The sequence below is a fragment of the Mastacembelus armatus genome, chromosome 8 (genome assembly GCF_900324485.2).
Source record: "Mastacembelus armatus chromosome 8, fMasArm1.2, whole genome shotgun sequence".
Lineage (NCBI taxonomy): Eukaryota > Metazoa > Chordata > Actinopteri > Synbranchiformes > Mastacembelidae > Mastacembelus > Mastacembelus armatus.
In genome coordinates, this window is record NC_046640.1 from 394340 (window position 1) to 413982 (window position 19643).

At 41.6% G+C, this 19643-nt stretch overlaps 1 protein-coding gene across 2 annotated transcripts; it reads right to left on the reverse strand.

Annotated features, from left to right (window-relative positions):
• Nucleotides 1-110: 110 nt before the first annotated feature.
• Nucleotides 111-8792, reverse strand: atp5mc1 (ATP synthase membrane subunit c locus 1). 2 transcript variants are annotated; one of them, XM_026325657.1, is made up of 5 exons: nucleotides 8653-8792; nucleotides 7354-7401; nucleotides 6304-6384; nucleotides 5457-5635; nucleotides 111-572 (listed from the first exon to the last, which is right to left on the reverse strand). In XM_026325657.1, the coding sequence occupies exons 2-5, from the start codon at nucleotides 7390-7392 to the stop codon at nucleotides 458-460; spliced, it is 414 nt and encodes a 137-aa protein (XP_026181442.1). In that variant the 5' UTR covers nucleotides 7393-7401; nucleotides 8653-8792; the 3' UTR covers nucleotides 111-457. The 2 variants fall into 2 exon arrangements, with proteins under 2 accessions (XP_026181442.1, XP_026181443.1); XM_026325658.2 differs by lacking the exon at nucleotides 8653-8792 and adding an exon at nucleotides 8535-8629.
• Nucleotides 8793-19643: the final 10851 nt, after the last annotated feature.

The window sequence follows — 19643 nt, forward strand, 5'->3', positions numbered from 1 at the left end:
TGTCATTTATAGTTCATTGCTAAAATGTTTAAAATACAAAAGGTGGCCCTTTAAACACAGATCACACAAATGACCACATATAAAGAAAAGAGTCGCATTAACAGAACATCTGGTAAGGAACATTTTAATGCCACCAGTGGCAATGCATTCAGTTATTTGTAGGAAGGAAGGACTATTTAGTTATCCCAACCATTTATTTTGGACAGATCATTTCAATCGAAGTGAGATCTTACATAAAACTTCAGAAAAACAAAAGTGTAGGAACATAAAAATGTTGGAGATGTAAATATTTTTCCTCTAATATTTTTTCTGTGCATTGGAATGGCCTCTCAACACGTTCAGAGTTCCCGTTCTGGACCCCTCCTCTGGACAGAAGAAGTGAGGGCCAAGGGAGCAAGGAGGGAAAGAGAGGGAAGGGAGGTAAAGCAGAGAGGGGAAGAGAGGTGTGTTTCCAGGTTTACATGGCAAACAGGATGAGGAACGCCACCATCAGACAGAACAGACCCATAGCCTCAGACAGAGCAAAGCCCAGGATGGCGTAGGAGAAGAGCTGCTGCTTCAGAGAGGGGTTCCTGTGGGAGGACACAGAGATACACTAAGTCAACAGCTAATTAAGTGTTACTTTGCAAGTCTTGCAGAACAGACTAGGCTGATGATGCTCCACATTAGCAATGTTTCTCACGCACCCTTTAAATGCAGAACTGGTGTAACTGGGCGTAACTGGTGTAAACTAGTGTTTTTCCATGATGCCTCGCTACAGCCAATCACCAGCGTTTGATTTAGGCATGTCAAGCATGCTCCATGCTTATTGGCTTGGCTCACTGACAGGATTAAACCCTTAGGTATCGAAATTTGGTACCGACCAAAAAGACATTTTTTGATACTCAATAGTATCGAGGCAATTCGGTCGGTGCTTAAAAAGTATTGAATTCGATACCCAGCCCTAATGCTAACATTAAGTGAATCCCAATTCCCTTATTAGGCCCGAGCGCACTGACAGTGCAGGCAAGGGCCTATTGTAATCGCTCAATGAGCAAGGAGTACAAAACTGCCAGGGGTCCCCCCAGGTATCATGGAGGACTTACCCACACCCCACCATGACGTGGGACTGTGCGAGACCTTTCCAAAAATGTATATATTATGATTGACAGGTGGCAATGGGCCTGGAAATCGTTAGGAATATTATTATTAGGCCCGAGCAAGGACCAAAGGTCCCAGCGCAGGGACTATTATAATCGCTCAAGGTGCAAGGGACGACTTCGCAGGGGTGCGGCTTCAGGCATCGTCTAGGGTCTACCCGCACCCCACCATGACGTTACTGGGCGTTAGACCTTTCTGAAAATTTATAATATATGGGTGTCGGGTGGGCATGGGCCTGGAAATCGTTAGGATTATTTTTCTTCCCTATTATTATTATTTTTCAGTGAAACAACCTCGAATTTGACCCCCTGAACGTGTGTGAAAACTCACCAAAATTTGCATGCCACTCAGAATCGCGTGAACATTTTGTATTTTATGGGTTTCGACCTCAAAAGAATGGCTCTTCAGCGCCCCCCAAAAAAATCAAAATGCATTGCGTCTATGGGAGCCCCACTGACATTTTTTCATCGCACAGTCACCAAACCTGGCACATCTCTTCTTCATGTCAGGCCAAGCAAAAAAGCTTATTGTGTCGAGGTCATGTGACCAACAGGAAGTCCACCAGCTGGGAGTTTATCTTGAGGTCATTGAGTTTGTTGATTTTGCTCACCTCAAACTTGAAACGAACTCCTCCTTGGGCTTTTGACCGATTGATCTCATTTTTGGCCAGCATCACCTAGACCCATGGGGCTGCAAAAGTTATCCAAATTTCTTGAATAAAGTATTACGGTTTTCCTTTGGCGGGCGCGGCAAGTTGACGCAGGTTTTTGGCTCGCCACCATTTCTTCAACTTGTAATAACTCTCACACGCATTGTCGGATTTGAAGCGCCCCCTATGTACTTGCACTTACTTTGTCAGAACTGTACCAAATTTGGCACAGACCTCCGTGGGGGACCACTCAAAGATGTGGTCTACTTGGGGAGGTGCGGTCTCTTGGGGGGAGGGGATTTGGGGGGCCAGCCAATTCAGAGGGCAGGGGCGCTCACTGAGGCTGTCCAATTCAGGGTGGCGCACAGGTGGAGCACTCAGGGTGAGGTGGTCTCCTCACGGGGGTGGTCCGTTCAGGGGAGGCGGTTCATTCGGGTAGGTGGTTCGCTGGGGGACGCGCTTAAACTTAAAAGGAGCAATGGCTGCATCGAGGATGGCTTTGGCCGCGGGTCGCTCGTGGGGCGGTGCTCCAGGGGAGGCGGTGCGCACGAGGCGAGGGGCGCTTATCGCCGCTTGCGGCTATATTTGATCTTTAATTCTCAGTTGACCTGGAAGATTGTCTTGTCCGCCATGACGAAAGACCTAAGCAAAGCTCTTATTTTACCTCTGAGAACTGAGAAGTGAAGAGGCGCTACAACCAATGATACACAAGTGTGTCATTCACGCTAGTCTGTTAACCCTCTGGGATCGACACACGTACCGGCGCGTTTTGACGCATCTTTTCCTGATAAGGCCGAAACAAACTTAAATTACTCCGTCAATTCTGATCGTACAGATAAAAGTATATCATTCAAATCTGTAAAGGGTCTAGTTTTTAGTGGTATACCATCATAATAACAACAAAACGTGCTTTTTTTAAATAAAGAAAGCCGACAGGGTGCGCTCTCGGCCTTTTCTGTCTCTGCCATTTCTCTTCACAGACGTGTAAATAAAACAACCAGAATCTCAGCGAATACTTGGCTCATAAAAATAAGAATTATATGGCTAGAAAGCTTGAAATGTTTTCTTTTAAGTGAAACAATTTAAGTCGAAAACAAAATCATCACTTTTTATTTAATCCGTATGAACGTAAGGAGAAGTCCGTTTTTTCCTGTCTCACCTCATTACAGGTAATGCGGTCCCGCCTTGTACACTGTCCACTGTTCACATGTAAATAATCTCAGGTGAACCAGGTAAATATGTGCACACCCCTGAGAAATGACATAAAACGTCAAAATTCATCATAGAATTTTGACCCTCTTTTTCTGCGCGTTTGGATGATGGCGCGTCACAGACGTGAAGAAGCGCTTCTCGTATTCCACACAGAGACAAATAGTTTAGCTTGTCCTCAGAGTAAAAACACCGATTTTAACTCAAATGACGATCGTTTGGCTCCTCATTGTTTTGTATTGTGCTGCACTAATCCGTCCCATCTACATTGACTGAAAGGCTCATTATGCACGTCTTTGTCTGGTCGTTCAGTGCCCCTTGTGTGTTCTCAGGTAAATCACGACTATTCATCCTCAGACACACCCTCTTGCATATGGCCTTTCTGGACAAAAAGTGTCTTAGAAAATTTAAATCAGTGTATTGTTTACTGTGAATGTGTGAACAAGATGACATTCACAGCACTCTGAAGTAAACACTTTAGCCTACAACATGCAGGTCTCCAAAGTCTTGTGAACCAATGTTCTGTTTGTGTTTAATGGTTTTATTTCAATGAGTAAAAAATTGTAGTTTTTCACTAACCACGCATAAACACTTTTTTTCTCAAAAACACAATCATGTATAAACTTGCTGCTCACATATTATTGTAGCCAATTTTGTGCTGATTACAGTGTTATTAGACTTTAGACATTAATATGTTTAAAAGACACTGAAAAAAAGCACAAATGTCAGGACATGTCAAAATTTGTCCAGGCCCCCAAAACCCCCTCAGGGTTAAAGATTGACACACCCCTTCCTCAGAAATCAGTGTGTGATTGAACGCTTCACATTAAGAATTGGAAGAAAGGATGTCTCCCAAAATATGTTTCCTGGTCTTGCATCTTATGTGAGCAAGTGTGGAAAATCTGGATGCATTTACTGAAATTGGGATTTACCCACTGCTATATTTTCAAGACCCCATGAGCGACACAACCTGAGAACAATATAAATCAATTATTCAGACTGTTTTGAGGGAAGCTTGAGTAAGAACTGGAATGTGCAGAAAAAAATGCCATTTCTGCTCTTTTAAGGACAGCTGCTCATTAATAATGGTCAGTTTGCCAGTTTGTTCAGGTCTGCTGCATTTTGTATCAGATCTAGTTGCTGTTTCAAACACTTGATTTGTATGCAACTACTGGGAGGGGGGGGGGGGGGGGGGGGTTGCCATGGCAGTGCATGCAGACAGTCCCTCCTTGGGACTGACTAACTGACATTAACTGACTGATTTGCTGCATCCTTATTTTTGTTTTTGAATCAAGCTGGCCAGGTGAACTTACTAGACAAAGAAAGACTTGTCACTGATCATAAGACTTATAGGAAGTGTTTGTTTAGATTCAATTGGCAGTTTGACCCCAAGCTATAAACAAATGCAGTATAATGCAACAACCCTACAATCAATCTTATCTTCAATAAGCTCAGATTTTAATGACTGTTTAACTGACATTTTGCAGCTTCTGGACCTACTAAACTGTACCGTATTGTGCAATGAAACATTTGTTATTTAAGGAATCCTGACTGAAACCGGGTAAATAACAGAAACACCCATTAATTGAACACAGAACCCATACTATAAGTACCATATTTTCTGGACAATTAGTTACACTTTTTTTCTACTTCTCTGGCTTGTTGTGCGACTTACACAGCAATATGTGTTAATTTACATGTGATTTTTGTCAAGTAGTCATTAGCATTAGAATGCACTCTTGACTCAATTGAAGATAATACTGTACTGCCAAAAAAGTAAACGCTTGTGTTCATGCTAAACTAACTCCTAGTGTAACAAGTAAAAATGCCACACAAAAGAAAGTGCTACACTGCAGACTTCACACTGCCGGTTTGTTCAAATGTTTTTTTTTCAGTTAAACAAGGACATATTTACTAAGTCTTATTATTATTATTATTATTATTTACTTATGGTCTGGAAAATACGGTAATGGAGAATGCTGATGCCGTTTTAAACCCGATCTTTGCTTATGGTGTTTATGAACATGAGGTACAGGTCGTACCATGGAGGTTAAAGCAATAGCAGCAATCAACATTGTTGGCGGCTTTAGTCAGCTGGTCAAAATACAACAAGAGAAAATACACTGGATTTAGTTTACATCCATGCTGTTACTATTAAGCAATAACTCTCAGCCAAAGACTATACAATGTGGGTGTGTTCATTTTCACTCTACAAGCATTTTGGTTTTTTTTCGACTGGCTTTGTTGCATTGTTTCCTGCATGCATCTCGTGGATGTGACAATGCAGAAGCTGAACAGAACCTGTGAAGTTGCTTTCTACCTACACAATCTCAGTGACACTCAAGAAGATAACTGCATTAAAGTCCATTTCAGAGACAGAAGTCTTATAAATCACTGAGCAAACTTTCAATGCGTTGTGGATTAAATCATCCAAATGGCTGACATGTCAAACTGTTACCTGGCATAGCCAATGATAAGGCTGCCAAACACTGTTCCAATTCCAGCTCCTGAGCCGGCCACACCCACTGTGGCAGCACCAGCACCAATGAACTTGGCGGCAGTGTCGATGTCCCGGGAGACAGCACTAGTCTGAAAGGAGCGGGTCAGGACTGCACTCTGGCTGGCTGGCAACAGGGCCTGGGAGATATCAGGGAAGAAGAAGAGTACTTTATTAATCCCCAAAGGGAAGTTCAATTGTTACAGCAGTTATTCTAATTTAAAGTTATTAAATGATATTTATTAATAGTAATTAATAAAGTAATTGAAGTAATGTAATTAATTTGGATGGAGAATAAAGTAATTATTTATTTTTGGGGGTTTGTGTGAGTGTGCGTGCACGCGTGCGTATGTGGTGGGTGCGTATGCGTTATTGTTTATATTGTGGAATTATAGAGTCTTATGACCGTGGACACAAAAGACTTCCTGAATCTCTCTGTCTTGGCTTTAGGAGGAATTAGTCTGTGGCTGAATGAACTTCCCATTCACCACAATTCCTCATGAAGTGGGTGGGCAGGATTGTCCAGTTATCCAGATTGTCCAGGGAGATAAAACAATGTACATGTCTGAACCAAGGGCCAATGATCACACACACTAATTGCTGTAAATACAGACAGTTTATTTAAATGTATTCACTCAGTCAGCTAGATAGTAAAGGCAACATAATACAGATTCTAGACATTTAATAGACCATCTATCTATCAAACTTTTGTACTGTCAGACTTGTACTGTAAACGCCATCTCTAAGCATACCTCGGTATTTATATGTGTGTTGACAAGAAAACGGCAGTGAAAATGAAAGGACTGACCTGCTGCTCCACTGTGGCTTCAGGTCTGTTGAAGAGGGAGACTGACACTGGCCGGGTGAGGACTCTGGACCCACCACGCAGCTACAGACAGAAAAACAAACTGACCACAACCAAATGCACACTGCAAAACTGTACATTATCAACACATCAGTCATCCTAGTATTACTTTATACAAAAGAAAACAGACCATCTCAGCAAAAATCAAAGTCCCTGCAGGTACTCCAGTGGTTCATCAACCTCAACTGTGGCCCAGGAGGTAGTGCAGGTCAGCCACGAACCAAAGAGTTGATGGTTCAATCCCTGGCTTCCCTAGTCCACATGTCGGTGTCCTTCGACACCACAAGGTGTGTGATTGGTTGAACGGATGGGTGAATAGGCCAATAGTGTAAAAGTGCTTTGAGTGCACTACAGTGTAGAAAAACACTACAACAAGACAATTAAGCAATGCAACTCCAGCCTTTTCAAGCTTTATGTATTATACTCATTTGGAAAAAAAAAATACTGGGGCTGTTGCTTGAAAAGCATATTTTACTTCTTTATTTAACAATTTCAGCTCCAATACCATAGTGTAAAAGCATGCAAAGCAAGAAACAAGTGAGCAATACTAATCTACGGCAAATCTTAAGTCACAATATTTTTGCATCAATAATGTATCGATTCAACCCAGCCCCAGAACAACATGACTATCACACTTGCACTCTGCTTGTCCTTGTGCCCTCCACGACACCTCCATGGCTGAGATGCCAAAAATGCAGCTGACATGGAAATGCCATGAAGCATACAATTCATCTTAAGTGGACCAAACATGTTGCCCCTGAAGTCAAACAAAGATGCCAAAAAGCTCATGCAGAAATAAACCCTCTAACTGAAGTCAATTGAGGGTCATACCACCAAGATTTGGGATTCCACTGGCTGGTTAATTTACCTCTTAAAAAACTGATTTATGAGAGAACAGCTACACTACAGACAAATTATTCACATTATATAAAACACCATGGGCAGCCTTAGCAATAAAGATTATAATTGCCCAAAGTATGACAACTGACCTACCAGAGCAAGAGAAGTGACGAACTTGGTGCACGCATACATGGTTGGAACCTGCAGAAAGGAAACATTTTACATTTTAGTCTGATTTCCAACACAGTCCTTTCTGACTGGTCAGACAGATATGACATGGTTAATCGGTTAACAGGAACTCTGTGGCAACAACACCTGTCAGAGATTCTGAACACAGGAAATATGGATATTTTGTGGTCAAACTGGAGTTCAACAGACTGAATCTGTATAACACTGCATGAGACTGCATATTGCAACGTAGAAGATATGTAGCATACTTAATCATAAGGATGTATTTGTAAGTGACAGCCTGGAACAAAATTGATAGACTCAAATGTGGAGGCTGCAGCTCTGTGTCAGTCCACTCTTTACTGACTGATCACAAAGGTAACTCTGGCACATGTAATGGTCAAATCTAACAACAGGTTGTCTGTCCAAGGACGACTGCAGCTCTGATCCCCTGCTTATGGCCAGTTCAGACAAGAGGCTAATCCAACCACATCAAATACTGCAAGGATCAGCTCTCTCTCACTCTCTCTCTCACTCACACACACACACACACACACACACAGATGAGTCCTTCAGGGCATTTCTGCTAGGACACTTAGCTAGTCCAAGATGTGAAATTAAGTGAACATATATATATATATATATATATATATATGGATAACGCAAATCCTCTTTAAAATCTCGCACAGCTAAGTGAAAGATAATCTTGGAAGACCTGCCCAGAGCAGGGTTTGGCTGACTGTCGTCCTGGGTCCCAAGCTAATTTGCTAAGCTAACCAGCCTGCAACCGTGAAGGTCAAAAATGAGCCACATGCAATCACGGGGGGCCTGGAAAAGAAGCACGATTGCCGCCTGCTAAGATAGCTCAAACACCGCAGTAGGGAAACGACCAAGGAGCCCCAACACCGCAGGTCTCCGACGGGCTCTCCTCGCAGCGGCAGACTACCACAGCACGCTAGGCCCGGAGTGTCAGACATTTTACTCCCCCGCCTGTCACTTCATCGCCGCGCCATGCCCGGCGTGTGACCCGCTACGTCCACCATGACCACGGCTGGCCAAGAGCCGCTCTGCAGGTCACTACTGCCCATTCTCCATCTCGGACACGAAGAAACCCGCACAGAGCGGGAGGAGAAGCTATAAGTCGCTGAATGGCCGACCTAGCTTACCGAATGGTAGCAGCTAGCTTTCCTGTCGTACAAAGACGCAGACCTACACACACGTGGATTTAAAATAGTCCAAAGCGTGCAGAAAGGAAACGCGGGAGTGAATAAAGGCAAATGTTACCGATTCGTTGGGGCTTTTGAGGGTCCGAGACAAGCGGCTTTCGTACTCAGCACAATCAGTGAAGATAGAAGGGCCGAGTGTGTCACCTTGTCGTTTATAAACTCAGCGTCTACGTCCTAAACGCCTATTGGTCAGAGAGAGGCTTCCTTCGTTCGTAATTGGTCCATCACTACGGTACAGGCGGCGTTCCAGCCAATCGGATACAGGTTTATCGCACTACAAAGTTTCTGACTGGCCGGAAGGTTTATGAGGGCGGGATCAAAGGGATCTCCATTAATTTTATTGGACAGTAATGCCGGGAACTACGAGCGGAGACCTTTGAAAGCACATCCAGTATCCTAGGCAGCTATTGCTGGATCAGAGGAAGTCCCGCCCACAGGAGGGAAGCGTGTAGTGATGGGCAAGTGAAGCCTCATGAAGCTCTGAGGCTTTCCTGACAATTGTGCCGAAAAAGATTCAAAGCTTCGAGACGTCAGTGACAGTGACATCTGGTGGACAACTGAAGCCATAGCAACCTCTAAAGAGCACGAATGAAGCACTGGCACTGTTTCAATCCCATGACAGCAATAAAAGTTCAGACCTCTTGAGATCAAAATGATCCCAAACTTTAGAACGTCGCTTATTGGTGGGACTCGCCGTGAAACTTGCCAAAATACTCTCACTCACTCTCCAAATCCTGAAGCAGAATGATGCATCTTATATAGCTGGTATGGCACCAAACCACTCAAATCTGTCAAACCTGTCAAGCTGTCATTGCCTCAGAATGCATTGAAACGCCATGAGCCAATGACACACACTGAAAGACTATGAGCCAATGAAAAGCTTTGAAACATTTTGAAGCAATGAAGCGCGAAGCGAAACAGCGATGACGTCCGACACTGCTTGGAATCAGCTTCAGGAAGAGTGACACAAGCTCCGAAGCCTCGGTATCATTTGCCCATCACTAGAAGCGTGTTACGTTCAGGGTCTTTAATGCCGCACGTGCTCTGTCACCACAGTTATTGCATTACACGCTTTATTGGCTATAGGCCTTCGTTTGTTATGGTAACTGATGAAGGATGACAATAAGACAATTTGTCTTAGGAACACTGTTTTTTGACTAAAGAGAGATTGCTTAAAGTTAATATGTAGGCTTCACACACTACACTGGAAAATAAGGGTTTGCATAAATGTGTACACAATATTACAGCTGTATGCCCAGATAACATATAGCTTTAGATCCATGTATAGCACTCCCTTTTCAGATTGCCTCTCTCTTACCCCTTGTCACAGAGAACATGATTCATGTCCTCATCCCTTGGGCCCTTTGCAAGTCTCGGTCAACCTGTATGTAATATTACTGCCAGTGCAATCAGCAGGTCACACACCGGGCACTTTGGTCTCAGTCTAGAGTAAAGTGGAGGACTGACAGTTCTGTCAGTGTGTATTATGCTACCCACCAACAGAGGGCACTGTCTGTCAATTCAATTCAATTCAATTCAATTTTATTTGGATAGCGCCAAATCACAGTACAAATCATCTCAAGGCACTTTACAAAAACTAAAAACCCAACAAATCCCTTATGAGCAAGCACTTGGCGACAGTGGAGAGGAAAAACTCCCTTTAATGGAAGAAAAAACAGCAGAACCAGGCTCAATTTGCCATCTGCCTCGACCAGTTGGAGTGAGTGGATAGAGGAGAGAGAAAAGAACAGCAACAATAAACAACAAATAGACACTGCAGGTTGGTGGGACCAGTAACTGCACATCAGCGATATACAGCTCCAGGACCAGGGACACCTGCAGAAGGTACAGAGAGAGAACAGAGAGAGGTAGAGCACAAGGTTAGTGACATTCAGTGGTGGAATATGCATGTGAGGGGGGAGGAGAGGAAGAGAGGGGAAGGGAAGGGAGGGTAGCAGTAGGGGAGCTCAGTGCACTGATGGTCCTCGGGCAGTCTAGGCCTATAGCAGCATAACTAAGGGATGGTTCAGGGTTACCTGAAGCTATACGCTTTGCCAAAGAGGAAGGTTTTAAGTATAGCCTTAGAGTACAGAGAGTGTCTGCCTCCTGAACCCAGACTGGGAGCTGGTTCCACAGGAAAGGAGCTTGATAACTAAAGGCTCTGCCTCCCACTCTGTTTTTGGAAACTCTGGGAACCACAAGTAGGTTCTGTCCTGTCAGGACTCTGGCTGCAGCATTCTGGATTAACCGGAGGCTTTTTATGGAGATACTGGGACATCCAGATAGTAATGTAGTAATGAGTTACAGTAATCTAGCCTTGAGGTAACAAATGCATGGACTAGTTTTTCTGCATCATTTTGAGACAGGATGTTCCTAATTTTGGAATGTTGCACAGGTGAAAGAAGGCAGTTCTAGAGATTTGTTTTATGTGTGAGTTAAAGGACATGTCCTGGTCAAAAATAACTCCAAGGTTTTTCATAGTAGTGCGGGAGGCATAGAGGGCTATGCCATCTAAAGTAGCTATAATTTTAGAGAAGGTATTTCTGAGGTTTTCAGGCCCAAATACGATAACTTCTGTTTTCTCTGAATTTAAAAGTAGAAAGTTACTGGTCATCCTGGCCTTTATGTCAGTTAGACACGCTTGAACTCTGGTTGTCTGGTTTCTCTTAACAGGTTTCAAAGATAGATACAGGTGAGTGTCATCTGCATAGCAGTGGTAATTAATGCTAATTAGTGCTTCCTAATGACATAGTCTAAAGGAAGCATGTACAGGGTGAACAGAATCAGTCCTAGCACAGAGCCTTGTGGAACTCCATAACTAACTTTTGTTTGTGTGGAAGGTTCATCATGGACATGAACAAACTGGAATCTGTCCGATAAATAGGATTGGAACCATTTTAATGTTGTTCCTCTGATAGCAGTCACATGCTTCAGTCTCTGTAATATGATGTTGTGGTCAATAGTGTCGAATGCAGCACCAAGGTCTAGGAGGACAAGTATAGAAACAAGTCCATTATCTGAGGCTAAATCCTGATTGAAAATCTTCAAATAGTTAATTCCTGTGTAAGTGGTCTGATAGCTGCTTAGCAACACTCTTTCTAGGATTTTAGAAATAAATGGTAGGTTGGATATTGGTCTATAATTAGCCAAGACTCCTGGATCAAGACTAGGCTTTTTGAGTAAGGGTTTGATTACTGCAGTCTTAAAGGCCTGTGGTACGTAGCCTGATACTAGAGATAAATTTACTAAGTATAATAAAGATGAGTTCATTAATGGCAGGGTGTCTTTAAGCAGTCTAGTCGGAATGGGGTCTAAGAGACATGTTGATGATTTAGATGAAGCAACTTGTGTAGTAGAAGATTCATTTATTGCAAGTAAGTGAAAGTGACTTTTATGGCCAAGTATGGTGACCCATATTCAGAAATTGTGCTCTGCATTTAACCCATCACAAAGTGCACACACAGTAGTGAACACACACACCCGGAGCAGTACCCGGAGCAGCACAGCCAATGCTGTGGCACCTGGGGAGCAGTTAAAGCAGTTGGGGGTCTAGTGCCTTGCTTAAGGGTCTCAGTCGTGGTATTGAAGGTGGACAGGGCACTGGCTATTCACTCTGTGTGACCGACAATTCCTGCGGGTCAAAACCTGCAATTTTCAGGTTACAAGTCAGACTCCCTAGCCATTAGGCCACAACTGCCCCACATATCGCAAGCTATGGGAGAGAAGCAGTCTGAACATAACTGAGGTCTTGCAGATGATTCAAGAGCTACTGTAGTAGAAGATTCATTTATTGCAGGTATAGGAAGCATCTGATGAATTTGATCTCTAATAGTTGTGATTTTATTTGTAAAGAAACTCATAAAGTCATCACTGCTGAGAGCTAAGGGAACACTGGGCTCAACAGAGCTGTGACTTTTTGTCAGCCTGGATACAGTGCTGAAAAGAAACCTGGGATTGTTCTTATTTTCCTCTATTAGTGATGAATACTATGTAGTTCTGGCTTTATGGAGAGCTTTTTTATATGTTAGTAGACTGTTTTTCCAGGCTAGAAAAATTTCCTCTAAATTTGTGGAACGCCACTTCCTATCCAGCCTTCGTGATGCCTGCTTTAAGGTACGAATATATAAATTATACCATGGGGCTAGTCTTCTCTGATTCACTAACTTCTTTTTCAGAGGGGCTACAGAATCAAGCGTTTCACACAGTGAGGCTACAGCACTGTCAACAATATGATCAATTTGGTAGGGAGTAGGAGTGAGGCAGCTGCTCTCCACTGTGTTGGTACCTGGCATAGATGTAAATAAAGATGGAATCATTTTCTTAAATTTATTAACAGCGTTGTCAGATAAACATCTGCTGTAGTGGAATTTTCTTCCAAATGCTGCATGATCCATCATCTTAAATTCAAAAGTAATTAAAGAATGATCTGACAAAACAGGATTATGGGGAAAAATTATTAATTGTTCAACTTCGATGCAATAGGTCAGAACAAGATCAAGGGTGTGATTGAAACAGTGGGTGGATTTATTAACATTTTGAATGAAACCAGTTGAATCTAATATTGAATTAAATGCAGTGCTGAGACTATTATTTTCAACGTCTACATAAATGTTAAAATCTCCCACTATAATGACTTTATCTGAACTAAGCACTAAATCACAGTCTGAAAATTCAGTTAAAAACTCTGAGTAAGAGACAGGTGGACGGTACACAGTGACAAGTAGAACTGGTTTTTGTGTTTTCCAGTTTGGATGTGAGAGACTAAGATGGCCAGATTTCTAGAAATGAGAGCTGCACCATTCAAAGTCGGATCCCTCGCTACCTGACTGGGTTTTCCCCAGAAAGTGGCCCAATTGTCTATGAAGCTCACATTTGCCACCATGCAGAAAGTCACCTTCTGATCTATATAGAATACATTTAAATAAACTGTCTGTATTCACAGCAATTAGTGTGTGTGATCATTGGCCCTTGGTTCAGACATGTACATCCATCCATCCATCCATTTTCTATACCCACTTATTCCTTAACTAGGGTCACAGGGATCTGCTGGAGCCTATCCCAGCTGTCTTTGGTTGAAAGGCACACACTCACACTCACTCCTATGGGCAATTTAGAGTCACCAATCAACCTGACATACATATTTTTGGACTACTCACGCAAGCACAGGGTGAACATGTAAACTCCACACAGAAAGAACCCTGCTGGGTTTCACACCAGGAAGCTTGTTGCTGTGAGGCAACAGTATTGCCCAGTACTGATACAGACATTATGTATTTTTTTATACTGTATTTTGTATATGTTTTAATACGTGAGGTTATTTACTTTTAACTTAAACATTTTGTAAAAAAATTTCAAAAAAGAAATTTTAACATGACTTGGTTCCTTGTTCTTTTTTTAGCAGCACTCTGGGAACATACCACAATGAATTTATGAATTTCATATTATTTATATGTATGTGAAATATTTCAATATTCACACTCATTTCTGTTCTCTTCAGCCCTTCTTTCATCTCTCAATTTAACCCATCACTGATCTCTGCTCAGTTTACTGAACTCTAATGTTGTTCAACAAAGTGCTGCTTACTCCATCAGTGCACCCATTTCATCTTCCTCCAGATGAAAATGTCAGCTAAATGTTAAAAATGTAAATGTACATAATTTAGTGCCATTTACTGCCACCACTGAGCAGAGGAAGTGAGCTGTCAGCAGATTTATGCTTACTGTGCTGTATTTTGATTGGCTAATATCAGATAAAGCCCCTGCTCATAAATATTCATCATATCCCGTAAAAAATTATAGATTCCTCTGTAAGAATACAGAAACAGATGAAGATCTTTAATTTACACTCCATAGCAGCAGAGGGTGCCAAAACATAAGCTGTACCAGTGTATTTTGGAGACTAGATTTTGGTATATCATTTTATATAATTAATCAATAAACATCTGTTTTATGTGTAAATTATATATATTATTTCAAATGAAAAAAGAAAATCTTTGGATTTCTGGATTCCTCTTTAATTATGACTTATTGCTCTGTTGTTTGAGGCTGTGGTGTGGTGGTGACCAGTGTGTCAACAAGAAATCCTTCCTCACAGTAGCCATCAGTCATACGCAACCCACTGAACAATAAAAAATATCATGCAACCTCAGTCCACTGTTGTGTGTATGCATACTATGCATATTTATTATACTATGTTACTATGTACACTGAACATCTCTATTAAACTATTCCTACAAAAAAAAAAATAAACAAATAAATAAATTATGCAGCTACTTGAGCATTATTTGATTATTGTTTATAGATCAGTCCTGAAGCTTGCTAAAAGAATGTAATCACGTAGTATTACAGTGTAGCCTCTGGACAAAAAAACAACTGAGGAGCTTTTGTGGATAGAATGAAATGATGTGTGCTGGAGTTCTACAGATACCCAGTTTGTCACAAACAAGGGGAGAAGGTTTGTTCATGCTCCTCTCTTTCGTTGCAGTCAAACTCTTTTGCAGCTGCCCAGCACATGTCTTCCAGCTGCTGAACATGATACTGTGCTGAGCTGAAGATGATTTTTGTTCCAGTCACTAGACCCAGATGTAACAGCTGACTACACACCATTTTCATTACGTTTACACAAAAATGTCCTGAATGTGTCTTGATAGTTCTATGTGAATGACCCACTAATATCTATCCATCTTCTACTGTTTATCCTGGCTGCAGCCAATCCCAGTTGACACTGGGTGAGAGGCAGGGTACACCCGGGACAGACTGCCAGTCTCTTATAGGGCCAACCCATAGAGACAAACATTCACATCCACATCTATGGTCAATTTAGAGTCACCAATTAGACTAACCCCAATCTGTCTTTGAACTGTGGGAAGAAGCTGGAGTACCTGGAGAAAACTCATGCAGACACGGGGAGAACATATAACTCCTCAAATGACCCAGCAACTGGATAAAGATATTGTCTTTTTTTTAACTTCTTGCTGCTATACAGTAAGTAGCCGCAGGGATAAATGTGGGTGGTGTTACATTCATTAATGCACCCATGTGTTGGACCCCAGCTGGGTACCAGTCTATGTCGCTGCTGGGACTGAGGTAATATTACAAAGTAGTTTTGTAGCCTGCCCATGCAGATATTGCACCAATGAAATGACAGTGACGTCAGTGCCATTTGGAGCTAAAAACTGACACCCCAGGCAGAACAATAATGTAGAGGGCACTGTCTCTGCAGAAGAAATAAATCAAACTTGAATGTTTGTCAGTGTTTTATTTTTTTTTCTGATCAGAAAGTTTGAACTCTCCCACTTCTCTATATATATCCAGGCAAGACACACACACTGACTGAGAGAGGCTGCCATCTTCATTAGTGCTGAGTGCCAGTGTGGCCCCTGGATTCACTAGCAAACAGGCAAAGCAGACATGTCTGCACACATACTCAAACACACACACTCACACACATACACACACGCCTCCTCAACATTCCACTCCACAGTAGCCTGGTAATAATGACCAACCTCAGTGGGATCAATAGACTAGAGACAGATGGGCCACACACAAAAAACACACACATGGTCTTTCTATACTTGTGAGGACCGTTATAATGGTTGCCCTAACTGACCCTTAACCATCACAACTAAATGTCTAATTATAACCCAAACCTAAGTCTTGACTATTAAATACATATTTTAAGATGTGAAGATAAGCCCCAATGTCCTTATAATGCAAATATGTCCTCACTGTATTGGTATCAAACTGAATTTTGTCCACAACCACACTTTCATTTCCTCACCAAGCTCATCTTGTCCAAGCTTCAGGAGAGATGGATAGCTCTATTCACTCTGTAATTATTAATGTTTTTACAAGATTGACAGAAGTGTGGTAGTGTGTATGCACGTGTGTTTGTTTGAGAGAGAGCTCTAGTATGATGAAAGCATGGCTGGATATTCCCTCCCTCATACAGATCCATCCATCCATTTTCTAAACAGCTTCTCCTATTTATGGTGAGATTATTCTGAAGTGTATCCCAGCATGCAATAGGAAAGACATATTGCTTCTGCTGCCTAGACCTAATCACATGAATCAGGATGTTTTGCTTGGCAAACAATAAAATGAAGTGTAGCACTATTTATACTGTAAATTAAAGAGTTCTGTCATATGGTAAGGAGTGTTAAAAAGAAACAATTATTTATAGCAGTACCATTTACGTTGCCACACACTGTATATGCACTTTTCAATGTGTTTTTTTACTTAGAGCTGTTCATTCAGATGCTATTATTAATCTGTGATCTGTGTGTTCTGTCTACACTGTGTGTGTGTGTGTGTGTGTGTGTGTGTGTGTGTGTGTGTGAGTGAGAGAGTATGTTGGGTAGTGTAATAAACCCTTTGTTGGGTAGCTGTTGGGCTCTGATGTCACCAGAGGCTAAGACAGACTATCACTGCCAAATAAAATGTGCTAATAAGACACACTCAAATAGTCCCATTATCAGGATGGAAAACTCCAACACCGAATGTTCCCATTAATCCAACAAATCAGATGATAATAGTAATGAGATACTAACAAGGAAATATATGTTTCTGATTCACATAATCTGAAGAAATAGTGGGTATATTGAAATGCACTGAGATAGTGTAATGTATATTAGACATTCATCTGTAGGTTAGAGTAAAATAATGAGACAGTCCCACTATCCATCCCAGTGACACAGTCCTCTGGTGTAGTGCATGATGGCTCCTGCATGGCTTACTGGACGCTTGTGATGGATCAGAGCCAACCTTAATGTTATTAGTTTCACATCTGCTTTATCCAGTTCTGGACATCTTTTGAAAACTCAACCACACATTAAACCTTTTCTTCAGTACACATGCCATGCTTTTTTGATATTTTACACTGAGGAATGTAAACACCCTTTTGCTTTGATAAAAAAGCCAAAAATATGTAGCTGTTTAACAACTATGCCTAAATAAAACAGCAGCAAAATAGTAGCAAGCTAAGGAAGGTAGGCCAGACATCTCAGGCCAGATCTGTACCTCTCCAGGTTGTGGATGTCTTCAAAGGGAGAACCATAGGACATCTTAATCAGGTGCCCTAAGTATCTACAGAAGAAGGCAGTTGAGATAGTTTGGGCATGTGATTAAGATGCCCCTTCCCTGCACTCTAAAAAATAACTCATGGAACAACCCTGTGAAAGGCACATTTCCAAGATCAACATTCTGATTTACTGGCTTTTATTTTTAAAATTTAAAAATGTAATTATTAAAACCTGCATTGGTGGGGGCAGCTGTGGCCCAGTGGATAGAAAGTTGGACCCAAAAGTTGCAGGTTCGAGTCTCAGCAGCGGCAGGAATTGTCGGTGGAGGGAATGAATAGTCAGCGCCCTCTCCACTCTCAATACCATGACTGAGGTGAGCAAGCCACTGAACCCCCAATTGCCCCCTGGGCGCCGCAGCATTGGCTGGCCACTGCTGTGTGCTGTGCCGTGTTCATTGCTGTGTGTGCACTTTGGATGGGTTAAATGCAGAGCAAAAAATTCCGAGTATGGGTGACCATGCTTAGCCACGAAGTCACTTCACTTATCTCCATTCATGGTTTGAGTTGAAATAAAAAGGTTGGTAATTATACCACCTTAATTTTGTGTGCTAAAATTTCTGCATTCATTAATGTAAAATGCGGTAAAATAATAAAATATCTCAAATTTGTTTAAGTGCAGGATTTCAAGCCCCCTCCTCCATCTTTACACAAAACAAGTTGAGACTGTGTGTTAGGGAACCTGCTGTACACAGCTCAGAGATATAAAAGATGTTTTCTAGGTGTGAATGATTTGATTTACAAAGAAATTCTACTATTGGAGTGTTTTAAGTACTGGACTGATAGGGACAAACACTTGTTGGATATAGGATAGGACTGATAAAGTGCCATTTGTGAAATCTGCTAAATCTGTTCTTCAGTGCCATGTTTTCAAATTTTGACAAACTGCTGTTGACCAAATTTCAATAGCATTTTTACTACTTTATGATATGAGTGGCAAAACAAACAGCTGCAGGAGATAATATGATAATGATATGACTCTTGTAGTGCTTTTTAGGATTTATGTTTGTTGTGATGTGTTCCAGTTTTGTATTTCTCATGGCCTTAAAAACTGTATATTTTATGCCAAAATGTGCAAAATATGTGCTTTTTGTTAGTATTTCTTCTCTTGGGTATGTTCACTAAAAGCATATGTTATTCTAGTCTGATTAGCGTTTTGTATTAGCCCTGTTTTTCATCAACATGGCCTAAGGCTGCAATATGGGAATTTGTTACCTCTAGAAAAACAGAGCTCTTAAAACGTTGTAGGCTGTGCCACTGTCACTGTGGTTGCAATGCCTTTACCAGGACTGCTTTTCTTCCTTCAAAACAGGGGGTAGCCTCAGATCACATTAATCCAGAAATCACCCTAAAGAACCTCAGGAAAGGGTCCAATCTTCAGAAAATCTCTCTTTCACTTGTCGGTGTTCAAGCACAATATCCACAGAAGGAGAGTTCACTTTGGTCGACATTTGAAAAAAATAAACAAGACTGTCATCCGTGTTTTTTAAGAACTGTGATTTCTACACTAAAATTTATGGAACATTTGCCTCCCGCAGAAGTCAAAAGTGTACACCTCACTCCCTGCAAGACTTTAAAGAAGACCTACTGAAAAGATATGCAAGTTCTTCAAATATGTATCATTGCAGTTGATATCTTGACTTGGTTGTTCAAGTTAGTGGACCTTCTGTTGATAATGATCAGTAGAATAAGTAGTCTCATTTAAACAACGTCATTTAGAGTGACACTCCAAATGTCAGCAGTAATTCTCCAATTCATTACCTTTAACCTCTTTTTAAAAGTATTTGAACGAGTGTGTGAGAGAGAGAGCACAAACTTATGTTACAAGTGTCACAGTGCCTGTTCATAACTGGAACATAATGAACACCATTCCTCCCTTAGATGACCAGGTTCTAAATGTGACTGGAGACAGTATGTGAGAAATAACATCTTCAGGGTTAACCCTCACAAAACAGTAGAGCCAGACAGGATTCC

Excerpts from the sequence above, each read along its gene's own strand:
- atp5mc1 (XM_026325657.1), bottom strand. The coding sequence starts at position 7,392 with ATGTATGCGTGCACCAAGTTCGTCACTTCTCTTGCTCTG. Across the intron at positions 5,636-6,303 it reads AAGCCACAGTGGAGCAGCAG|GCCCTGTTGCCAGCCAGCCA; the intron begins GTCAGTCCTTTC and ends GATATCTCCCAG. Across the intron at positions 573-5,456 it reads CTTATCATTGGCTATGCCAG|GAACCCCTCTCTGAAGCAGC; the intron begins GTAACAGTTTGA and ends GTCCTCCCACAG.